This window comes from Botrytis fragariae (assembly GCF_013461495.1).
Source record: "Botrytis fragariae strain BVB16 chromosome Unknown tig00000161, whole genome shotgun sequence".
Taxonomy (NCBI): Eukaryota; Fungi; Ascomycota; class Leotiomycetes; order Helotiales; family Sclerotiniaceae; genus Botrytis; species Botrytis fragariae.
In genome coordinates, this window is record NW_023500998.1 from 1,212,806 (window position 1) to 1,235,920 (window position 23,115).

Below are 23,115 nucleotides of genomic sequence, written 5' to 3' on the forward strand. Positions count from 1 at the left end.
ACGGCACACACAACAAAAGACCTACATAAAAACCCCCACGAGGAATATACCCCCAGCAAGATCACCAATTTGACATCACCCGAATGTGTTACGAGTTTACGACAGACATGATGATTGGATATTGTATTAATCTACTACGAAATTCACGACGTTCTTTGCGCTTTTTAACGGCAGTACCTACCCCTAATACTTATTTCCCTTTTCCTTTGATTTTCTTTTGTTTACATTTCCTGACTCTCTTTATGAATTATATGAATGACAATGGCGTCTGTCTAATTTTGCCCATCTGCGAGGGCTTCATTGCATTTACATAGCATGGCACGATAGTCAAAAGCGACTGGGCGATTTGAGCAAGCATTTTTTGTTTTTCATTGGGCATTTTGATGCATATGAACTTCACAGGCGACTAATTTGAGGAAAGGAAGGATGGAAGGTTGGGGTTGGGGTTGGGGTTGGAAAGGGAGGAAAGGCAAGGAATGGGATGGGATGGAATACCTGGCAATTTTTTTTTTCTGAAGGAATTTATTGTCCATTCGATTTCAGTGTCAATTTCATTTCAGATGGATAGAATGGACGGGTGTGTATGTGGTGCAATTATGATTTGCATCACGATCTATCTCTTTTAACTAGCTACCTAATTCGATTCGATACAAATATCGAATTTCTCTTCATCCATCTGTACATTAGATACCTAGGCTATTCCAGGAGAACAAATTCCGAATGTTAATATCAAAAAAGGATTCGGCTGCGTGATGCGATGCTGTCAGTGCATGGTATGATGCGTAACGCTTGCTCACGTGCTCGCTTTTAAAAAATGTCCGCTAAATTGACAATTGAGACTTCCTCCCACCCATCATACCTTATTTCCCATTCCATCCTCCAATTCACCCATCCATCCTTCCTGTAACTATCCTGTACAGGTAAAGCCCAGGAGCCAACAAGCCCCAACCCCAACCAACCAACCATCAGCACCAGCATCACCGTCGAAATCCGTTCCATTGCAACCCATCAAATCATCATGAACGCTAAAACGCATAATAAACAAAGCATAGATTGGCCGTCATTTCTAGTGTGAAGGCGATCGAGGGGTAACCGACGTAACGTAAGATGAATAAGAAAAATAAAAAAAATTCGTAATAAAAAGGCTAGCGTAGATGATTGCGGAAAATGTTGTAGTTTTTGTAAGGAATTATAAAACTTCCATAACACGTCCGTGATCTTCGTTTCGATTTGTAAGAGAAGTGAAAATATAAGATGCATGGGACCAAACGGTAGCGATGCGAGTGTGAAATGTGGCGAGCATCATTATGAGAAGGAGAGGAATCTGTGGAGTTTCGTTAGTCTCGATTTATGTCAAATGAAAGGATAAAGGGTTGGGAGGGGGAAATCGAAAAACGGAACAAAAATGAGAACATACCCAGATAAGGAATAGCTTCCTATCACTCCTGACCCTCTTCAATTTCTCCTGGCGTAATAATTGTATCTGGTTCTGTTGCTCCACGGTGACTATCTCCTTCCCGCCAATTCTAAGGGTTCCCATAGGCATCGGCTTTCTTTGCATAGCAGTTGTTGAACTTTCTGCACGTGCTACAGATGTGGTTGTTCCAACTTGCATTTCTATTTGATCAAAGATTTGAGTACATTTGCTGTCAGCAATGGTATCTGCGACTGCTTGTTCTGCAGAAGCTCGTTTCACGTCCATATCGTTTTGTGGGAATATATCTTCATAGGCAGGTGGTGCTGCAGCTGCATTACCAGAGAAAAGATCCCACCATTTGTTGCCTTGTTCCTTGCCACCATCTTGACGATTGGGGCTTTCTGGACGGCTGCCGATACGACGGGCCATGGGACTTGGTAGATAAGCTTGATAATCTGGAAGGTTTGCGAGTGTAGGCATTTGTGGCATCTGAGGCATCTGGGGCAGGTTTGGAAGACCAAGATGCATGTTATTGTGGAAGGTTTGCTGAAGGTGCTGCATCTGAGCAGTGAATTGAGTAAATTGTGCGAACATCTGATCTCTGAATGCAGTCATGGCCATTGTTGGGGAGGCCATTGCTTCGTCTGCTTCGACTTCGGGAAGTTCCAAGATAGGAGGTTTAGTTATCTCGATAGTCTCATTCAGGATCTTTGAAGTTGATCCCCTAGACTGCCTGCTTCGCATCAGGAATGGTCCATCAACAGTATCAATATCAGCATCCTCGTCCTCGTATTCGTTGTCATCCTCATCGTCGCTATCACTGATGCCACTTTCATTAGGTATCTCTGCAGTTGGTGGTTGCCATAATGATCTTAATGATGTCGCGCTGCTTGTTCTGCTCTTCAGTGAAGACCCACTTCGTGTTCTTGAATGATGTTCAACTCTGCGAACGGCACGATGAACTTCCTCAGAAGATGTCATATCTGCGGGAGCATAACCTTGGAGACTTCTGATCAACGGATCGGCACCACTAAGAATGAGGCGTCGAACGATTTGCGGATGGTTGTGAAGAGCAGCAAAATGCATAGGAGTAAATCCACCTTTATCTCGTGGTTCACAGTTCACGTTTCGTGCCAACAAAGCGGCAACGAAGCGATGCAGTCCCAAAGAACAAGCAAGATGAAGCATTGTTTGCCCAGAAGTTCTGCGCAGGTTGAAACGCGGCTTGGTCGGGCTGTCATCAAGATCAATAAGATCTAGACATCTCAATAGCGTTGCTTCAACATCGACACCAAAGCTTGCCGCATTGAATCCACCACCGTGCTGAGAAGATCCACCTCCGCTAGGCGGAGATTGGCCTGATGGTGCTCCCCAAGGACCATCCACAATTCTTCTTGCAAGATCCCGCACATCTTCCATCTTGCCAGTCATCTTGTGACCTAATACAGCCAACGCTGTTCTAATGATCTGCTGTTCGTCATCATCTACATATTTGAAAAATGCAGTTTGCTTTGGCATTGGTGGTGTTGGGTATTGCTGTCTCTGTTGATGCTGGTGTTTGAACGTGACAGGCACGGTTCCCGCGATGGCAGAGGGCGGCAAAAGACACACAAGAGAGGTCTCGCCCCAGAATGTTGTTGTTGTTGCTTTAGCATCACCGAACATGACTTCCAATCCTTGGCAAAACCCACTACCCAAACAGGTTACTTCTATTCCACCAGCCTTCGGTCCTTCGTTTGGTATCAGTTTATGAATGACAGGTGGCCGCTGTGGACTCAAAGTCAGAGGCATGCCGTACATTCCATTGACAACAGCTTGTGGCATATGAGCTTGTTGCTGTTGCGGCTGATAAATCTGAACGTTATTGCGCATACCATTCGGACTGGGGGCACGACTAGGATGCGCTGAAGGGGGTGCTGAGAAGAGCTGATGCATGGCCAAATTTTCTGTTGGTTGAGGTCGATGGCCATGGGGAATAAATATCTGATCATTACCATTCGGAGTAGGAGGACCTGTGTTGAAATGTGTTGGGATATTTTGCATCGGAGCAGGTGGGCAAAAAGGCTGCTCATTGGATGAGAAATTTGGAAGGTTTGGTGTAAATGGTGAGGGTATAGCTGAAGTGGTGGCGCTGACCGGAATAAAAGGGCCATTGCTCATTGCCGATTGCCCCGTCTCTAATTTGGTCATTGCTAGACCAGTGGGAACTTTACCAGAGGCACTGGCTTTGCGTTTCTTAGACAGTGGAGGGCCGGATGGAGTCGAGGGTGATGCTTGTGGCGATGGATGCCGGGGTGCCATTGTGGTAGAAATTGCTTGAGGCGGGTTGGGTGGTGGGTAACTCATTGGCTGTGGATACGGCATGAAGTTTTGTGATAGGCTTTGAAGATCCGAGGCGGATGGCGATACACGGAAAGGGGGCATACCAGAAACGGCACCAGATGTCATATCGTAGCTTCTTTCATTCGAATATGAAGTCGAACCCGGATACATCTGTCCGTCGGGCGCACCAGATGTCTGTCCAGAAATTGGTAATAAGTTATGCGTCTTATGATCATCTGTAATCATGATCGAAGAGGTGATTGCTTGTGCAATCAGGCGATCTTGATAGTCCTTGATAGTAAAGATTACCCGAAACCCGATCTTTTCATTTTGGTGTCTACAATAACATGCGATTCGCATGGGAGCATCAACTTGCAGGGCACCATCAGGTACCATAGGTTCAGGCCTGTCCCCAGTAGCTTCCGAGGGGGGTTGGCTTGTTGGTGATTGCCAATCCTTGACTTCATGAGTGTTGAAAACGATGACTCGCTTAGCCTCGTCTTTGTGCCATGATTCTTCTTCTTCAACCTTCTTTACCTTCTTTCTGGCGGCTCGTTTTCTCTCACGCGTAATGCAACCGCTACATATCAGCACCTCGCCTCCGTTGAGTGGTTTTCTGTCATCCTCTTCATCGGATCCACTGTCCGAAGACTGACATGGTGAGACTTCAGGTGCTGCTGCTCTTTCTAAAGCTTTTCGAAGGATGTCCGGGTTCTCCATTGCACTAGAACAGACCAACATCGTATAGAGCTCCAAAGTGTCCGGCGAGCGTTCCGGTGGAGGTTTAACGAGAAGTTTAGGTTTGGAGATCGTTTGAGTTGGCAAGTGAAGCTTTGTAACACCTTGAGGGACAGGAAAAAGTGTCATTTTGATGGGAATTTGAGTCTCAACTCGTGATTTCAATGGTGTGGGGTGTATTGTCAAGATCGGCTTCGTATATGGCGCGCCCGGAATCTGGCGGCTCCTGACTTGGGGTGTGTTTTGAAATGATAGGGGATTAAAGTGCGCTTGGGCTCTCATTATATTGGGAGGCATTTCTATGCTATTTGTCCATGGTGGAAGGCCATGAGCCGCGTTAGGCATCGTCCCAGGCATATATTCAAGCCCAACATTGGGAGAGGGTGAGTTAGTGAACATATGATGTGCAGGGGACGACACCTGACTTGTCGACGCTACAGACAAGGGTGACGTTTCCCTCGAACCGATATGGTATCCGTTTGTAGAGTGAGCTACCGAATGTTGCTGCCATTGGTATATATGTTAGTACATTTGCATGTATGAAATGGCAGTGAATGATGATTGACTTACAGAGTTTGATTTGTTATGATTCCTGAATTTCTTCCTACCCATTGGTGATATTATCTTCCGAGGGGTGTCGTGTTTTATAATCGGCATTTCTGGTGATCCTATATCCATTGTTGTAGCAAAAGGACTTGGACTACTCGACGCACTGTCAAAGTCAAAATCATTCTCCATGGTCTTGTCATTGAACCCAAAATTATTAACCATTGCTGAAGGGTTAATGGTTCCATTTCCAGCGTAGTCACCATAACTCGACATACTCTCCCCTTTGATCACATCGTCGCCTTTCCAGTCCCCCATATCTATATCGTCACCTATCATTGCGGTCCCTGAGTGCAGAGCAGATCCGGACGAATCGGAACTAGATTTTCTATTATATTCCATCGAATCGGAGGTAGAGCTCTGGGATGATCCGGCCGGCGAGGCTGTCGATGGGGCTGATAAGGGCGCCTCCAGTACAGCCGTGTTAATGAAGGAAGGCTGCTCGGGACTTTTGTGGCCGGCAACACTCGGTGTTGCATATGCTGAGTAGTATGGGGGTGATTCGTGTGAGAATTCCTCGAAGAGATTGTTTGGACTATATGTTGCCTCAAATGGCAAATGGGAATTGTCGAGGAATTCAAAATCGGGATCAGACTCCGCTCCCGACATATCTGAATTGAGAATGAACGGCGGCGAGCTTGCAGATAAAGGTTCTGATATTGCCTGCATGGCCTCTACGAATGTAGATACAAGGCCGCTCAAGTGCACTGTGTATCCTTACGTGGTAGAGACTCTGTGAAGCCCTAGTCTGCACAGGTTCATGAATCCTAGGCGCGAAATGATCGACCTGGCGATGACCTCTGTTCCAATGATATCAATACTATTGGAACATTGCGCGCTGCCCTCGTCAAGTGTATGTATGTAATGGGAAGGGATGGATGCGGTCGTATGGAGTCGAACGAGGATCTTTGTACGCCAAGTGAGGTAGGTGTGCGTCAACAGGCAGGAAGTAAAAGGCCGAATAAGATTGGCTTTGGGCAATATTAGAACTGGACTGTTGCGTCGAAAGCAGGCCTTGAATAAAATGGGTACTTTGAAGGTAGGCAGATTGAGTAGCAATTTGTGGAAAAAGGGTAAGAGATACAATATACTCTGTACGAATTGCGAGTACTTTGTAAAGCACCAAGTGGAGTACAATACTGCTGCAATGGTCCCCAATTTTGGTTTGATGGTGATCCTCGTCTTTTTTGTGAATTCCTCATTCCTCAGGCTAAAATTAAGTTTTCCCACGAAAACCTTACGGTCCCTCGTCCTTACCTAATCCGAAGTCTCTCGAGTGTGAGGTGAGTGTGTTGTGTGTACCTGGCTGTGTACTCAAATCCACATCTCTCTTATTGATTAAGAAGGAAAGGAAGAGCAAATGATCAAGGGTTAGAGTGAATCTTGATGGAATGGAGTATTGGAATTTTTTTACAATTTTGCGAAATGCAAACTGGCGGTGATGCTTTTTGACATGTCAGTACACATCGATCATCACCATCTACCAATCAATTACTACACAGTAAATTCTCGCCAAAATTGCTCTTACTCCAAATAGATTAACATGAGATACCGAGATAATCTAGATAATAGCTCCTTCGTCTTCCCACACGAACTATCCTTTAAGAAAACTCAAAATGATGGTACTACATCACTCTACGCCCTTTCTACAAATTTATACTTTTCGTCATTCCGGAGTCGAATACAGCGACAGACAGATCTGGAGACAAACAGCATACGCACAGAGCAGAAAAAGAAAACTGTTCATTAGTCGATACCTAGAAAAAACATGGTAACATGGAAAGCTGGCGGAGGGATGGATCGAGTGGCATGAAGAATGTGCATGGATTAACATGCGAGCAAGGTCAATCAAATTCTCACAAACAAACAAATACAATAAAAGAGAAGATTAATGGGAGGTGGAGCGACGGGGCAAACGAGGGGTTTGAATGCACGATTGCGATTACGGACCTCAAACTTTTAGAAACAGACGAAAGTCGATGCGAGCATTACGACTTAAACCTTCCGAAACTTTGATCTCAACTCCCCTTAGGGGCATTGGAAAAGGGAGGAAGATGAAGACGGTGCCGATTCTTCCCTTCCTCTCTACCATTTTGCACCAACATCCTCTTTCAGTCCATCCGCATTAGAGATAGTGAAGAGAGTGGCTTGCATATGGGCGTGCCAAGGCATACATTTACCATTGGCATGATCTGCTTTTTTAACACAAACCCATTTTGTATGCGTTGAAGGGATCGCCTATAGTAAAAAGCGTTTATGTTGCCAATTTCACGGGGAAAAAAGCTAGTCCGTTCTTTTTCTCTTTCCAAAGCAAGGGCATGCTTGGATGAACGTGTATTGTCATCGTGTCAGAATAGGACGAGTGCCTTTCTTTCGATTTTGCATTGATTCATTATACAACAGCCTTTGAAGGCTGTGGCTCAATGTATAAGCGGGTTTATCTGCTACAAAGTTTGGTATTAGTCACAAATTCCTTGATGCTTTCCAAATCCAAGCAACTATGGTTTACCTACAAAAATTAAAACATGATTTCCTATAATTTGCATTTTTCCTCAATCCTAGCAATCAACACATTGTCTTATGTGGGGGCTGGGCGTTCCTCTTCATCAATACAATATTAAGGAGTAATATCGAATACACTGTTAGATATTGCTTGCTATGTTTCGATGCCCTGGTAGTCTGCTACTTCTACTCTACTAAATCAATGTTGCATGGCTGGTCGTTGTATTCCTATCCGCCGTGCGACCCTGATAACGACAGGCCAGGGTCTCTCAAGGGTTGAGAAAGGAGACTAGATCTCCTCAAGAGTCTCGTCCATTACTACCACCCCGGTAGACCTCAAGTCACCGAATGAGGGATATCACGTGTGTTGTTTGCGATTGCCACCCCCACGTCGAATGACTTGTACTGAACAGATCAGTGCTAATTGGTTTCGGCTGAGTAGCAATTTGCTGTCCGAAATTGGCTTCTGCAAGATACCAATAACCGAAACTCGAATCAATTTTTTTACCCAATCACCGGTTATGAAAGGCGAAACCGATAATCTTCGCCATCACACTTTAGAACCCGAGCCGAACTTTATGTCCGTATACGAATACCAAAATACCATTAGCCGAAGACCGTTCTGTCACAGCTCAGCACTTTCGGCATCTACAACGTGGGTTCAACACTCACACTTTTAGTCGCCATCATTTTGAGTTCTCCGGCCCCTGCTCCCATTTTGTTCTTTATGTTTTTTATTGGGTGTTCAGCTATTTCAAAATCGATCAGTGCTCGTTCAAATGTTCAAACTGGTCAAATCTGATACCCATTATAATAAGAGCGTTCCAACGCCTGTAATTTAGCTAGGTAGCTGTCAGAACCATGGCTTTGAATCACTTCGCTACTATAAGAGATGTAGAATACCAGTTCCTTGGGCAGGCAAAATTTGGGACATGGTTCGAATCAAGGATCAAGATGAATACCGTTGATTCTGTTCCACCTTCTCTTTTCAGGTTCAAAACATACTTGTTTTAGTCACTACCTATTATCTTTAAGTTATTTGCATCAAAGTCTGATATTGTTATTTATTGTATGGATCATTTTACAGCAAAGGCATTATCTAACTAAAAACAGCTACTAAGAAAACATGCTTTAAATAGCCGGTCTTCTCTAGACGGACTAGCATTCCGGTACTGATGGCTTGTCTGAGATGGAGAGTCCAGGGGATACCCGCATGCACACCATCATTACAACCCATCCTCCCGTTAAATCCTGATCTCCATCTTGAACCCCCACGTCTTTCGTTTCCCCACCCTTCAGCTGTCCATTGTTTTAAGATCTAGCCTGGTCGATGGCATTCTGTCCCCGCACGTTGATGCGGTTCTTCTACTGAAAGGCTACTATTGCTACGATACCCACCGAATAGATTCTCATCCGCAGCCAACTAAAGTAGCATACAAACCTCACTACACGAATTTGTCTCGATCTGCTAATCAACGGTCGCCACAATACAATGGCATAAGCCCACCAAATATTGAAGCAAGTTTAAAGCACTTCCATCCATGCTTCAGCATATCTTCAATTGTAGCATAGCCACAATCTCAATCAACAACCATACATCTTCATCAGAACAATTCGAAAGCGCAAACCCAGACAAATCCATATAGTTTGGTCAGCTCAACAGGCAAGCATCCCACCGAAATGAGGCCTTCATTCATGATCTCATAGATTAAAGTAAAGGCAACAATTCAAAGCCACCTTACCTATCTTGTCTACAACCTACTTGAATCAAAGTTCCAACCTGCCAAACTTCAACTACACAAACCAGAAGTCCTTTCTATCATAAGTTAAACAAAAGGCCATGATAATCATCAATGTGACGCTGCAAGTTTACATCTTCCTACCCTCATTTGAACCAAACAAACCATATCAACTTCCAATCTCGGGTTTCTGCACATATAAAGTGCAGTACTGCATACATATCTTGAATATCCATCCACAGTGCAACATGCAATTCTAGATGCAGCTACAAATAGTGAGGTGCATTATCGCCTCACGAAATTGAATGAACGAAAGAATCTTCAAGTGAGCATGAAGTATGCAATACTGCAAGGTACAAGTACTATATGACAAAACGGTTAGAATGTAGTGAGATACCAAATTACTTCCTCCTAAAGATCTTCAAACGTTCATGTACATCGATTGGTTTTATAAATATTAGGATGACTGTTTATCCAATAAAGAACCCCTTCATCAATGCGACCAATTTTCCAATCATAATTTGATGCCCGCTCAAGCCAATCATATTTACTCCCTATCTCATTCGTTCCACATTGGGCTCTAATTCAATACATTGTACTTGCAACTCCCCTCTCACACAACCCAGACCCTACCTACCTTCTCCACTTCTCCACACACCACACCACACCATCCCTTGCACGAACGCCCGAAAAGCATCGCTTACACAAACATTTGTTTGAAATGTATGCAAATTCTGCATACATTTATACCATACATATTTCATGCATTGCCCCCTATACATCCCTATACATCCACAGCCATGCCGCATCCACCAATCTACCATCTTCAAGCCTTTCATCGAACGATGCCAAGAGCATTTTATCCTACCGATTCTTTTTTATACCGATTCTTATATATACAAACACCGGCGAGGCTCATGCTTGGATTATCCCAAGAGCTCAAGGCGTCACACCTTCACATGTTTGGACCAACCCAATATGAATCCTGGATATGGAGTAACCTCGCGTGTTTTTTCTGGGACATATATACATATCCACATATGTATATATGTATATATGCCGGAAGGAGACCGGAATACAACGTGAGGTACGTAGTAATGGAGTCGGGAATTATGTAATCTTCACTTTCGCTGAAGGAGTATTATAATTAGAGGGGAAGGGGTGGTGGTACATGATTATACATGCAAGAAAACTTATATTGCATAATCATATCGTATCCATTATCCCCGCGTTATTACACCATGTTACACTTCCCCCAAATATCTCACGTAACCGGGTTCGGGTCACACCCACTCCATCATCTATCATAATCACAAACTTTTCATCTGCGATTTCATCGTTCGCATTCTCTTATATTTGCCCTTTTCGTATCATATCATATATCGAATACATCACCATAACCGAAACAATAATAACAACACATAATATACCCGTACACGCATTCTAGACCTCGCATCTTCGATCTTCATCTTCTTTCTCCGCGATCCTCGTCAATCTTCAAGCACTAGCAGCAGAAGTCTATCATAAATCCTATTCTACCTAGTCGCAATATACACTGGGGAACCATCATCGGTGTTCATCTGTACTCTCGAGCCCTCTTCGACCCCCCCTTCATACATCTCTAACTCCAACTCCCTTCTAAATCTCCACGCTCTCCCTTTCTCTTTCCCCCCGCTCAGCATCCATCCACATCGAAATCCCTCAAAACTACCAAAAACATAACTACGTCTCTTTACGCGTTTCTTAAGTCTCATAGAGCGCCATCACAACTCGACATGACCATACACAATCAATACACCATATACCACACTATTCAGCTAGAGACACCACGTGTGGAACTATCCAGATGCAAATTTGTAACTGCATCTCTAAGGGTTGTCGATTCAATACTACTACTTATTGGTAGGTAAATTCATTATATTGCATATCATGAGTTTCATTATCTCCCTCCCCCCCTTTATATCCTCTCTTCTCAAGTAGCTGTTCATTCATTCACCCCCCCCCCCCCCCTCTAAAAACCTATTCGTAGAATCCAAACATACAATACAACAAATAAATTTCAGCCCTGCACGATAAGACAAGACAAGACAAGACAAGAGATGAAACATTCAAAATTTTGTTACACATATTTATCCGTAACGTAAAGTAGAAATTCATATCGGAAAGAGTCAGGCCATCAACCCACCTTCCTATCCGAATACTTTTTCCTTCCCAGAATCCCCGTTCCCGGTCCATTCCTTCCCACAAGACAATATCGCCATCTATCCACCCGTCCGTTCATCTACCCCAACATATAATTGTTGCCTCCCCATACATGAAGGTTTTTATCTTCGCACCTCAATTTCGATCCGCGCACTCTAATCTGTAACCCTCCAGCTATCAAACCACTTCAACCTAGAGTATTCCCTATTAGGTCCTACCATACCCCATGAAATAGGCATGAAGAAAATGTAAAGTGCGATCGTCAAGGCGTACAAAACACCATAGATAGCATATTGCAAGGTCTTAACTTGATTTCTCAACATCCAATCCGCACAGAAACCAAATACCAAAATAGCGAAGTAAAGCGCTGGATAGTAGTGATGAACGTAAGTGACACGAGCCATGGCGACAAATGGCATATAATGTAGGAACCATCCAAGAACTGGATACAGTCCAGCATAGTGAATTTGATCAATCTCGGATTGTTTAAGCTCATCATACCCGCGTTGCCATCTAATGAGATACCAAAGAACGAGTAGGCCGAGGAGGCCTAGAGAGGCGGTAGAACCCAGTATACAAGAGGGTTACCGAGAAGGAAGTATTTGACTATATTGTCATCCCACCCACACATTCTCAATCCTACGTTGAGAATTGGCCATTGCCAAAAGTAAGAAGCGAGATCATCCTGCTTGTCAGGGTCTGGCACAAGTGCGTTATTCGAAGTCATCATAGCAACATTCAAATGAATAAAGTCGTGAATGAAAGGAGACTTGTAAGCTCCAGCATCAGCAGCAGGTACTATAAAGATGGTCAGTATATCATTTATTGTCAAGAAAAATCAACATACACTTATCGTTCCAGTGGGCTTCTACGTTCCAGTGAGTGTAAACATCCTTGGGATTGTTGTCCTTGGTGCAAGTGACTTCGATTTGCTTGAAACCCATTGTGGCAAGTTAACGTTACCAGCTCGTAAGTAGCAACCTAAACTTGTGTGCTTGAGTCGGAAAGCAGTAGTCAAGGTTCTAATTTTACTTCGATCATTTGAGGAAACATCCTTGACAACTTCCATGGTCCAGTGATCTTTGTCATCACCAACAGTGGTATTTCCATAACATGAGACTTCCTTGTCAGCCTTGGTAATAGGCGCTGACACGTCGTGTGAGTGGAGGTTGCGACCAGTTTGTGAATGAACGAAACGTAGAACATCGCCATCAGCAACATATCTGAGAGGTGCCTCTGGGTCGAATTCTGGTTGAGAACGATTAGGATAGAACCACCACTCGTTGTTAGCATCTTTATGATGGTAGCAAGTAATTTGTTGTTGGTTGGATCCTTCAGGGTAAGTCTGAACGTGGGAGTGAAGAAGACCACCGCCGTATCCCATATTCTTAATCGTTGCTCGAGAACCATATGCGATTTCAAGTGGACTATCCTTTCCAACTTCAGTTCCTCTCAAATTGGCTTGGAACAGGGAACTCATTTGAGCATCACCGGGTCCACTGTTTTGAAGAATGGCGAAGTGGGCAGCAAAAGAGGCAATGTAAACTCCAATAGGGATAACAATCAAGCAAATTACTCTGATAGCGACATGCGATGCGAGCTCGACCTAAAATATATGTTAGTACAACCAACTCAAGAAAGTAATCGGATTTGTGTTACCTTTTGCATTCTAATATTGCCAAATTTGTTCCATAAATCTTCAATCGTGTAGATACCAACCATGGTTGTGCAGAAAAGGCCCACCATCTTCACACTGCAAACACAGCCAATGCTTACACCAGTCAACAAGAGCCAAACGAACCATTCGGGAGTCCAACTTTGCTTTTGTAGATTGTGGAATTTAGCCCAGCAGAGAACGGTGGTGAATGTGAAGCATAGGAGCATGGAATCCAAGAGAATAAAGCGACTGATTGTGGTGTAGGAGTTTTCGCACAAAACCATCAATGTAACGAACCATACAGCTGGTCTCTTGAAGTTCAATTCGCGAGCAGTATAGTAAGCCAATGGAATAGTAACGGCACCGAAGAAGGCGTTGAAGGCACGCATGAAAGTGTAGTTCACATCCTCAGGATATTGTTCCCCAGATTTGAATTCGAAAGTGCCATTGTAACCTGCAAGATAACCGGAAAGACCAACCAGCATTTTCCCAAGAGGAGGGTGGACATCGAAGTAGAATTCTCTTTTGATGTAATGGGACCCAAATTTTCCAAAACTATACCCAGACATGATCAGTCCACAATCTTAGAGAGTTTCGAATATGAAGAATATGCTTACTGAGCTTCATCCCAAGTAACAATGGGTGAAAGGCCGATTTTGTATAATCTGGTGAAGAATGCGAATATTGTAAAAATCAATGGTGCGATTAAGAACTCCCACTCGTCAAGGAATCCAACTATGGATTGCTTTCCCTATAATGAATTAATTTCATTAGTCTATTGGCCCCAATGCTATCGAGGCAGAACCCTTCAAGGTTTGCTCACCTTCTTGACTTGTGTCTTCTTGTCATCTATCTCCACCGTGTTTACAAGACTTCCATTGGATGATGGTACATTGCGTCGACGGGTTGTTTGAGTGTGATCCGCACCAGAAGCAACAGCTGTCTTATCGGAAGCCATCTCGAAGATCTGCGAGCGGTTTCGAGAAAGAAGCTTCCTCCCTCCCTATAATGTATTTCCCAAGGTGACTCTCAATTGTGATATGATTTGCAGTGGCAGTATAAAGTTCGTGGCCCAAGTTTAAGGTTGCGGCTGTCAAATGTCGAGAGTCGCAACTTCAAAAACTTCTAGAGAATGTCGGAGAATTGAAGAAGAGTAAACTAATTAACAAAGGTTTGCATCTCTCCACAAATTCTAAGAGTAGATTTGCAGATGGATAAGAGGAAGAAGAAGAGGAGGAAGTATGTAAAGACGTAATCCCTTGTGAAAGTTTGTAAAAAGGAGTCGAGCTCAAAAGATTATACTAAATCTACCTTGCTTGAATTCAATTGGGGTATCTAAATTTAGTGCACCACTCCCACATATACCCGAAATCTGTCCTTCTCTGCTGACGAGGCTGAAGCAAGTAGATGGAAATACATTCTACCTGATTATTTATTGCAATTTTCTTTTCACGGCAGTCTAATTTATTATATATCAAAGTGCCACTCATTAGTTATTCGGGGTACATATATTAATACACCAAGCTATGTTTGGAACTTCAGAAAGGCACAGTTTAAACCAAAGTACGCACGTTTTTTGGATCACAGCCTGTGAGTGTCAACGTCAGACGAAATTATAACACGGGGCTAATTACAGTAGCTAGGCTAGCTTCCATCATTAGAAAGTTCTTAGACTTTGTTAAATTCGATGCACATGTCATTAATATTGGAAAGAGTTAAGCTTTAGCTTTTGAGACCCTTATAAATTGTAAAATGTCTGGCCACTAGAAATAATCTACAAATTCCCATAAATTCACATTCTATATGTGCTCTAGATGGCACTGGTATTACACTCTCTCCCTCGAGCTTCCATGTACGCCCGCTTGTTGCTAGTTCCAATCTAATATCGTATATCCTACGAGTACAGCCGCTCATTCCTCGTCTTGATCTAATGGCTTATATTTCCCACTTTTGATGCTGTCTCCTTCGCCTTTGTTTCTGTTTACCATACGTGATATCCACCCCCAACACCTTCTCCAGACTCTTCATCTGCTCCATATTGAGGCTTTCCATTGACGATAGAAACATTTGGTGGGTCGATATCAAGACCTGGAATGGCACTTGAAGGTCCAATACCATTTGGACCTCCATAACCACGTCTCAGGTCAACAGAAGGAACGGGTGAACTGATGCCCATCAACGAGCCGCTCTCGGCTCTGGTAGCTGGTGTGGGCATTGCTGTGGTCGCGTCGCCAAATATCATATCCATATCTTCCAATCGTACACCAGCCGTCTCGGGATAGATGAAATACACTGAAAGTTGTTAGATTTTTTTTGTTTTGATGGGGAATTGCACTGATCTTACCAACGACAAAACTGGTTGCGCAGAAAAATGCATGAACCAAGTACAAACGCCATGTGATCAATTCTTGTAGAATAGGCGTCAATTCTCCTACGAGCCAATTGAAGGCCCAGTTAGTGGCGGTAGACAAACTGGCTCCTTTGGATCGAATGCTGAGGGGAAGAATCTCGGGTGGATAAAGCCATGGGATTGGTCCCCAACTGAATCCAAAAGCGCCGTTATATATCATGACAAATAGAACAACCAGGGTCGGCGTAGCCTTTATGTCCAAGAATAAAAAGTAAGAGATGCAAGATAGCGATATAACCATAGCTATTGCGCCACTAAGAAGAATGAAGCGTCGGCCCCAGCGGTCTACAAGATACCATGGTGGTATGGTACACAGGAAGTACGTGATAGCGTTGATTCCCGTCATTAAAATTGCTTGGCGACCACGCCAACCTGCGGATTCGAAGACAAGCGGCGCATAATATGAAATAACGTTAATGCCATTAAGTTGAGCGAAAGCCTGGGCTGACATGGCAATGAAGACACGAGTACGATATCGTCGAAACATATCTTTGTAGGATTTCTCGCCCTCCTGACGAGCCAATAAAACATTCATCTTAATTTCTCGATATTCTTCTCGTGCCTTTTGATCATGGATGTCACCACCACCATACAAATTAGCAATGACTACCATACCTTCCTCATCGTGGTCGTTATCCAAAAGCCATCTGATACGATCATTAGTCTCAAGTATATTTCATATAGCAAATAATACATACCTAGGTGACTCGACAATGATCAAACTTCCAACACCCAAAAGTGCTCCCATAACACATTGCATCAGCAGAGGTATTCTCCATGACATATTTCCCTTAATGAAACTGCAGAAATAATCCACCCATACGGAGGTTGCATATCCTGTGATGTTGCCCGAGAATTCAATACAAGCAAGTTTTCCGCGGTTATGTGGGGGTGATATCTCGGACTGGTATATGGGAACAATCGTGGACAGCATACCGACACCCACACCTGCAATGATACGGCCAAGCATCATCATAGGCATGCTAGTGGCTAATGTCTGAAGTGCGCCTCCAACGAAGAAGATGCAGGAGCCATATAAGATTGTCTTTCTTCGACCTATTATATCACCGACCTTCCCGACGACAAGCGATGAAACGAATGCGCCAATTTCCAAAATAGCAACCATGGTACCGACTTCGGCTCGAGAGGGCTGATTGAAATAATCCTTGAAGTAAGGACCGCTACAAGGCGATTAGCCAGGAACTGGAAATCCAAGTAGTTACAGCAATACATACGTGATAATGCCAGACATAACTCCCTGATCATATCCAAAAAGGAATACACCTAATGATACAAAAATACTAGTAAAATACCTGCCTCATTGTCAGTTCAGTGCATAGAGCAAATCAATCAAGGTCCTTACACTAATGGCCGGCCTGTCAGGCCGTGCATCTGCCTCTCACCTCCCGACATGATTGCGGCTAGAATATGCTCAACTCGACTTATTCTTCGAGGGCCAGGATCTGGTATTTCGATATCCTCTTTAACAAGTCCAGGATGGTAATGTTTTTCTTGTTTATCGGTAGCCTCGTCGTTATATCGAACTCTTTTTCTTGTTTTTCTCTTGGAAGAGCCGCCAAAAACCTCTTCGTCAAGGGATGCTCGTAATCGAATTTGCAACGGGTCTTCCTCGTCTGCGAGTTGCTCTGCAAGATCGCCTGTGTCACTCCACGAGAATTCGGAACCAGGTGACGTTGAGCGCGAAAGGGAAGACCGCCGACCCTGTTTCTCGTCCGAGCCCAGCAGTCCTTGGTTAGGATTCAATCGACTTGCCGAGGACAACGTTCGTAATGGTATATTAGCGGGACGACGAGATGATTTCGGAGAAGGAATGTTGAAGGTAATTGAGCTGTAGCAGCAGCCCAAATCGCGCGGAGTTGGATTGGTGGGGAAAAGTCGGGGTAGGGAGTTATTCACGAAGTGGATGAGATGGCACGTCACTAACACCGAGACCCTGAATGGCCGTGTTTGTTTAATTGTGGATCCCACACGGTGAGATGGATATTCATATGATAAGAAAAATGAAACAGAAGAGACTTGGGCGTCTGTATCTCCCTTTCAATTCGTAGTACAAGCTTGTGATTTAATACGATGTTGGTTGATGATGTTGAAAGAAGGCTGTGTGTTGTCGACCTACTGATATGGGCGGATGACGAGGAGTTTAAGGTACGCGGACCATAGAACGATCCTGCAATTGAGAACTGGTGCTTAACTACTGGGTATGATACTAGATGCGGAGCCCTTTACATTGGATGTGTCACGTGGTGCTTACTACATGCTATATTTGGACAATCACAACTCCCCCTTTTCTTCTCATCAATTGTATTATCTTGACAACGGCTTGGTTCAGTCGCATTGTAAGATACGTAAGATACTTCGAAAGTCTCAAGAAGTCTCAAAAAGTAAGCGTGCTTAAGCTAGCTTGCCTCGAGCGTGCATGAACTCAATCATTTTACAAAAGAATACCTTGATAGGAGGTAATAGGTATGCTCGGTGTGGACGGAATTGCATGCACAGTAAATCACACAAATCAAGGAATCAACAAAAACACACTTCTGTCTAGATATGGAATCTTGATAACGAATGTCTTCCGAACCCAATAAAACTTGAACTTTAAATCAATGATAAGATATTGAACAACTTCCTTCTACTTTCGAAGAGAAATGGTGATCGCTTACTCAATACTTGATTTGGAAAGGGCATTTGACTTGAGTGTGTCCATCACCGTCACCCAGCTGTAAAGAATTGTGCTTGTGATCTGGGCTGATACCAGCAGGATGAAAAACTGGGACACCCAAGAAGTGCACTCTCTTCGATATTCGATACCAGATCAGATAATCATTATCAAGAGCCGAATGAACATATTTGCAAGCTTTGAATATAATATCACATGGTTTTCTTTAGACTTTTACACCCAAAAAGAAGAAGATTCGAATTCTTTTTATTTTCTCAAAAAACGCTTTATGATCCTCATACTCAGTTGCTTCATCTGTATATTTATTTGTTTCCTATTCTGAATAGAGTAAATTGTACTATTGAGTATCTTGATTATTCTAGTATATGTTATTTTACTATTATAGAATATTCCTACAAATATTCTCCTGTAAATGCATTCCTATTTTTAATCGGAAAGAGAATGAAGCAAAGCTTACAAATTAAAGGCTTGAGATTCTCGAACTTTGGTACGAACTTTGTATTTCTGTATATATTCCAGACTCTACTTCGCTCTCCGATAACAAGATCGAAGGTTCGTAGGATGCACCACGTACAGATGAGACTCATCGCATCCCTGTAACTTTGGGAACAAGCACGTCCTAGGATCCAAGATCACGTGGTAAAGTCCATGGAGCCGAATTCTTGAGGATTGGGATCCAGCGGCGTTGGTCTTCCACTCTTATTAAGTAGTTCAATATGCTTCGTTCGTTCAACCAGCTGGAGCGATAAATAACTTATTCTCGAATAATATGCAAAATTACGTGTCGCTCTCATGACAAACAATCGCGACACCTTGATAGGCCTCGTCAAATGAGAAGTGTTGTGATTTTTTGAGTCATCAAGTCTTGGCGCTCTGGGCAGCAATCTACTTTAGATAGAAAATCCTCCGACCTCCCGTTTACTTCGTTCAACCTCCATTTTGTTGTAATCATGCCTCAGTCCCCACCCCCGCTCAACCACGATACAACCAGAAATACGTTGCGTACGCATCCTTATTTTGACAAGACGCCTTGTGAGAAATGGGATGTTGTGGACTTCTGTGACAAAATATACAAGGAATTGGGCTATGTGAAGTACAATATATCCAATGTCCACAACTGCTGGCGGACGTCCATACAACACCTACAGAATAGCGAGGATCCCAAAATTGCTGGGATGGCTAGTAAACTGCGGGCCGCATGGGTTCTTTCAGTAAGTTGATTCTTCGAGCTACAAAACTAATATTTACGCATCATCTGTATCGCAGGATGCCTTCGTGGCGTCCTGGTCAACGGTACACCGAGGCGCATATCGCAGCCTGCCTTCGCGGCCGACTGAGAAACGATTGTGTACTCTTTGGGTGTGGCTTCTTCGCGAAGACCCCTCGCTCCTGGGTTGCTGTTGACCTTCGTGGCCATCAGATTCACTAGCCCAGTCGAGCTTGATGTTTGTTAATAGGCATTCTTTGGCAGAGCCCGAAAAACGATCAGCAAAGGGCCAAGAATTTCATCAGGGCAATAACGAGAAAGCGTGGACGACGCAAAGTCGCCAACCATGGGCCTACTACTATCGCTATCAACCAAAGTAGTATTATGTTGAATTCTTCGCAAACAGGAACCACTATTGTGTTGGTGTTCCCTCCAAGGATAGTCGAACAACAATCATCGTTAACAATTCTACACGCATAGTGGAGCTTCTATCTTTCAAGATGACCCGGACGCAAATTGTGCCGATTCAGAAGCTGATAATGATCCCAATAATTTTAACGCGACTGTTGACTCCAGTATCGACAAGCAGGACTCACTGGCAATAGAAGTCTCCGACACGAAGAGGCTTCAAGAAATCCTTGGTTGCTTGGATGATTCTCGCATGACCCTTACTAATGACAAGAAGATGTTACTCACCCATGGCAATGTTTACCTTCAAGATGTCATGCTAGATTATGCCGGACGCACTGGCAAAGTTAAGCCAATTCATTTTGGTATCCTGGATGCCGAGTCCATCACGACACTGGGTCTTGTGCGAGAAGATTATGAGCAGATCACAGACTGTGTTGAAGAATCACCGCTCCCTAGGTTTCCCCTGGAGTTGCTTCAGGCCCTCGAGAAGTATGAGAAGGTCAGTCAGTACTTTTGCCTTTAGGTTTTCGGGGGACTGATAACTGATGATTGATGACTTTGATAGGCGAATTCCTATGAGCACTCATGCCGAATCGAACGCACAATGTCTCATAAGGGTGATATCAAATGGATCGGTGATGTTTCGTGCCACATGTGAATTACACGCCGTCTTCGCCCTATATTATAGGCTGATTTTAGAGCAGTGTCCGGCTTTTAGAGAACTCCGGAATGATCTTGGATGAAGAGCTGAGTGAAGGGGTTTGGGATTGTTTGGTTTATCCTCGCTTCCTGGACGAAGTTTTCTGCGAGATTCCAGAGCTTGTCCTTCAACGGTAAACCCTCATCTCAATTGTCTGCTCTTTCATTTGTCTGCTTTGGCTAATAATCAACATCGTTGCAGCAAAGAAATTTCTCTCTCAGCAACTCGCTACCAACCGTACTCCTACTTCGTCAACGAACCTCGTTACGATGCGATCGCACGCCGTCGTAAGCTATCTGCTGACGGCAGCTCTCAATCTTGTTACGAACTGCTTGTCTTGGAGACAATTCGCAAATGGGAAGGGCAACTTGCTCCGAAATGGCTCAACGACTTTGATAAGCTTGTGGGTGGCCTGAGAGCGATGCTGTGCCACATTGGCGAGTTGGTAGAAAACGACCCTACAGTTATGAAGAAGATAAAGGTGGTTGGCATACTACAAGCTGGTTAGGATATTGTCTGTTGCTTAGTACTTCTTTGCTAATCATGCTAGGTCGTCGACACCAGCTTCTTATTATGTCTTGTATTGGCAAGGACGTATTTTACTTGAAGTGTGGTCATATACATGAGCTTCCGGGGGAGCTTAAAGACATGAAGAAGTTACAATACATCTTCGCGTCATACTGGAAAGCACGGGTATGCACCTTGGTTCCCTCGTTCTCTTCGAAATCTCATAATCTTTGTAGGAAATTGTTCGATGTGGTGTTCGGCTTCTAGAAGAATTTTTGCACCAAAATTTAGAGCAGGATCAGAAGGCTGTTAATATTTTGTCTCCAAACTTCCTTTAAATTTTCTGTGATTAATAATCATAATATAAATGAAACGCATAATGCAAATTATACATATACAAAACTATGTTATCAACCATAGTATCTGAGGATTTTAGGCTTAATTGTCAGCAGACATTAGTAGAATATCGGGGACGGAACGATGGCACGTGACACATAGATTGATAGAAAGTCGAGCAGGCTACCCGAGATCGACTGAAAGACTATCGAGCAGTTCATCCAACAGAGAAAGAAGGTCTATATAAGTAGAATGTATTTCCTGAGTATATGGAGCCTCGTGCTCTACTTAAATAGTGATCTCAACCGTTATTTCGTTACTTCTGGATTGGAAACAGGTGTTCAATTCCCTGCTTGAATGCTTCAATACACAAACCCTACAGCACTCCACCACATCCATATGAATCGAGAATTTTCGACATAATACTCCTTCTGAATTCTATCCCCCAAAATGTCGTTTACGGGCGTCGTCGCTTAATAGAAATCTTACTGATTAACCAAAACATTTGGATTTTGAGGATTCTTATTTTATGTTGATAAGCTCACGACCCAACGAGGCATGATGTATTTATTCTTCATTTCAGTCTTGAGGAAAGAAGCGCCGAATCTAAGATGAAATGAATTTGCCTTGATACCTACTTGGTATTGTTGCACTCTGCTCGAGTGTAATAATATCTTTTCACGAGTTTGGTAAAGCCGTAGTCGGCATACAGGGTGTCATTCTCCGCCGGCTGAAGATGGGATCGGAAATCAGTTGTTACAATAGTTGGTATTGGACTTTGCTGCTGGGATGGGAAGATTCAGACCCATCTGGAGCTTTCGACAGTCCAAACAGAGCTTCCTATCAGCGGAGGTATTCCATCCCTGACACTGCTCTGGGTACTGGATGTTATTAAATGTTTTTGATAATTCAACAAGTTCAAAAAATGAGGTCAAGCTCAAATATTCATATCTCTTGTATTGTGGGAGTAGTCAGGAACTATTGATTGATAGACTGTAGATCTTTGTCCCACTAGTTGAGTGAGGTCTGGAGAATAGTATTGCGGATATATGACGAGATGGTGGAATGAGATGAAATGAATGGCTAATCGCAATATAAGTGTGAGATATAATCTCATCTATGGAGCTTGAGACTTGATATCGGCGAGTAGAGTAACCTTTAATTCTTATCGTTTGTTTCTGATCATATATTTCAAGCTCGGCAATGCTACCGATCATCTCTGAAGTTGTTTCGAATAGATGTTGTAGATATAATCGTCGCCAAGAGAGTGTCCGCCCTGGGAGACACAAGGCTATCGTTGGAGTTGCCAACATCGAAGCTGAAGGGAAGAGGTCAGCAATTCTCCCAGTCCTCGACGCGAACCTCCCGAAATCTGAATTGAGAACTTAGAAAAGATCACTGTGAATATGAGTGAGGTCTCCTGAACCCTTCATTTACCCACTGTCGCAAAAAAACATACAAGTGCTTGATGATCTTAGAGCTAAACACAGAAGGGTAAGAGAGCCTTGTAGGCGCTTAAAGTAAAGGAATTGAAGATCCCATCAAGTACCGTACCCGTAGCATCATTCCAACGGCTGTCCACCATTTCCGACAGGTGGAATATGCAAACACCATTCTAGAAGATTATTCGCAGAAGTCATTTTTTTTTGGAACTACCAACGAACTT

At 43.5% G+C, this 23,115-nt stretch overlaps 5 protein-coding genes across 5 annotated transcripts; 2 read left to right on the forward strand and 3 right to left on the reverse strand.

Moving 5' to 3' along the window:
• Positions 1–1,189: 1,189 nt before the first annotated feature.
• Bfra_009550 (putative ankyrin repeat protein) lies at positions 1,190–5,752 on the reverse strand (the record flags this gene model as incomplete). Its single annotated transcript, XM_037339892.1, has 3 exons — positions 1,190–1,324; positions 1,418–4,981; positions 5,048–5,752. The coding sequence occupies 3 exons, from the start codon at positions 5,750–5,752 to the stop codon at positions 1,190–1,192; spliced, it is 4,404 nt and encodes a 1,467-aa protein (XP_037189942.1).
• Positions 5,753–11,681: 5,929 nt separating this feature from the next.
• Positions 11,682–14,141, reverse strand: Bfra_009552ia (putative dolichyl-phosphate-mannose-protein mannosyltransferase 2 protein; the record flags this gene model as incomplete). Its single annotated transcript, XM_037339893.1, has 7 exons — positions 11,682–12,076; positions 12,154–12,324; positions 12,374–12,419; positions 12,467–13,132; positions 13,186–13,738; positions 13,801–13,934; positions 14,007–14,141. 7 exons carry the CDS (start codon positions 14,139–14,141, stop codon positions 11,682–11,684), a joined length of 2,100 nt encoding a protein of 699 aa, XP_037189943.1.
• Positions 14,142–15,164: 1,023 nt separating this feature from the next.
• Bfra_009553ca (putative high affinity glucose transporter protein) lies at positions 15,165–17,602 on the reverse strand (the record flags this gene model as incomplete). Its single annotated transcript, XM_037339894.1, has 6 exons — positions 15,165–15,475; positions 15,528–16,240; positions 16,292–16,774; positions 16,829–16,906; positions 16,957–17,442; positions 17,583–17,602. 6 exons carry the CDS (start codon positions 17,600–17,602, stop codon positions 15,165–15,167), a joined length of 2,091 nt encoding a protein of 696 aa, XP_037189944.1.
• Positions 17,603–19,238: 1,636 nt separating this feature from the next.
• Bfra_009554 (putative abc multidrug transporter protein) lies at positions 19,239–21,451 on the forward strand (the record flags this gene model as incomplete). The annotated part of the gene is made up of 9 exons (XM_037339895.1): positions 19,239–19,499; positions 19,555–19,681; positions 19,746–19,914; positions 19,976–20,405; positions 20,472–20,560; positions 20,611–20,739; positions 20,808–21,109; positions 21,157–21,299; positions 21,350–21,451. 9 exons carry the CDS (start codon positions 19,239–19,241, stop codon positions 21,449–21,451), a joined length of 1,752 nt encoding a protein of 583 aa, XP_037189945.1.
• A 734-nt stretch (positions 21,452–22,185) lies between these two features.
• Bfra_009555 (uncharacterized protein) lies at positions 22,186–22,838 on the forward strand (the record flags this gene model as incomplete). Its single annotated transcript, XM_037339896.1, has 2 exons — positions 22,186–22,301; positions 22,646–22,838. 2 exons carry the CDS (start codon positions 22,186–22,188, stop codon positions 22,836–22,838), a joined length of 309 nt encoding a protein of 102 aa, XP_037189946.1.
• Between the last annotated feature and the right edge of the window lie 277 nt (positions 22,839–23,115).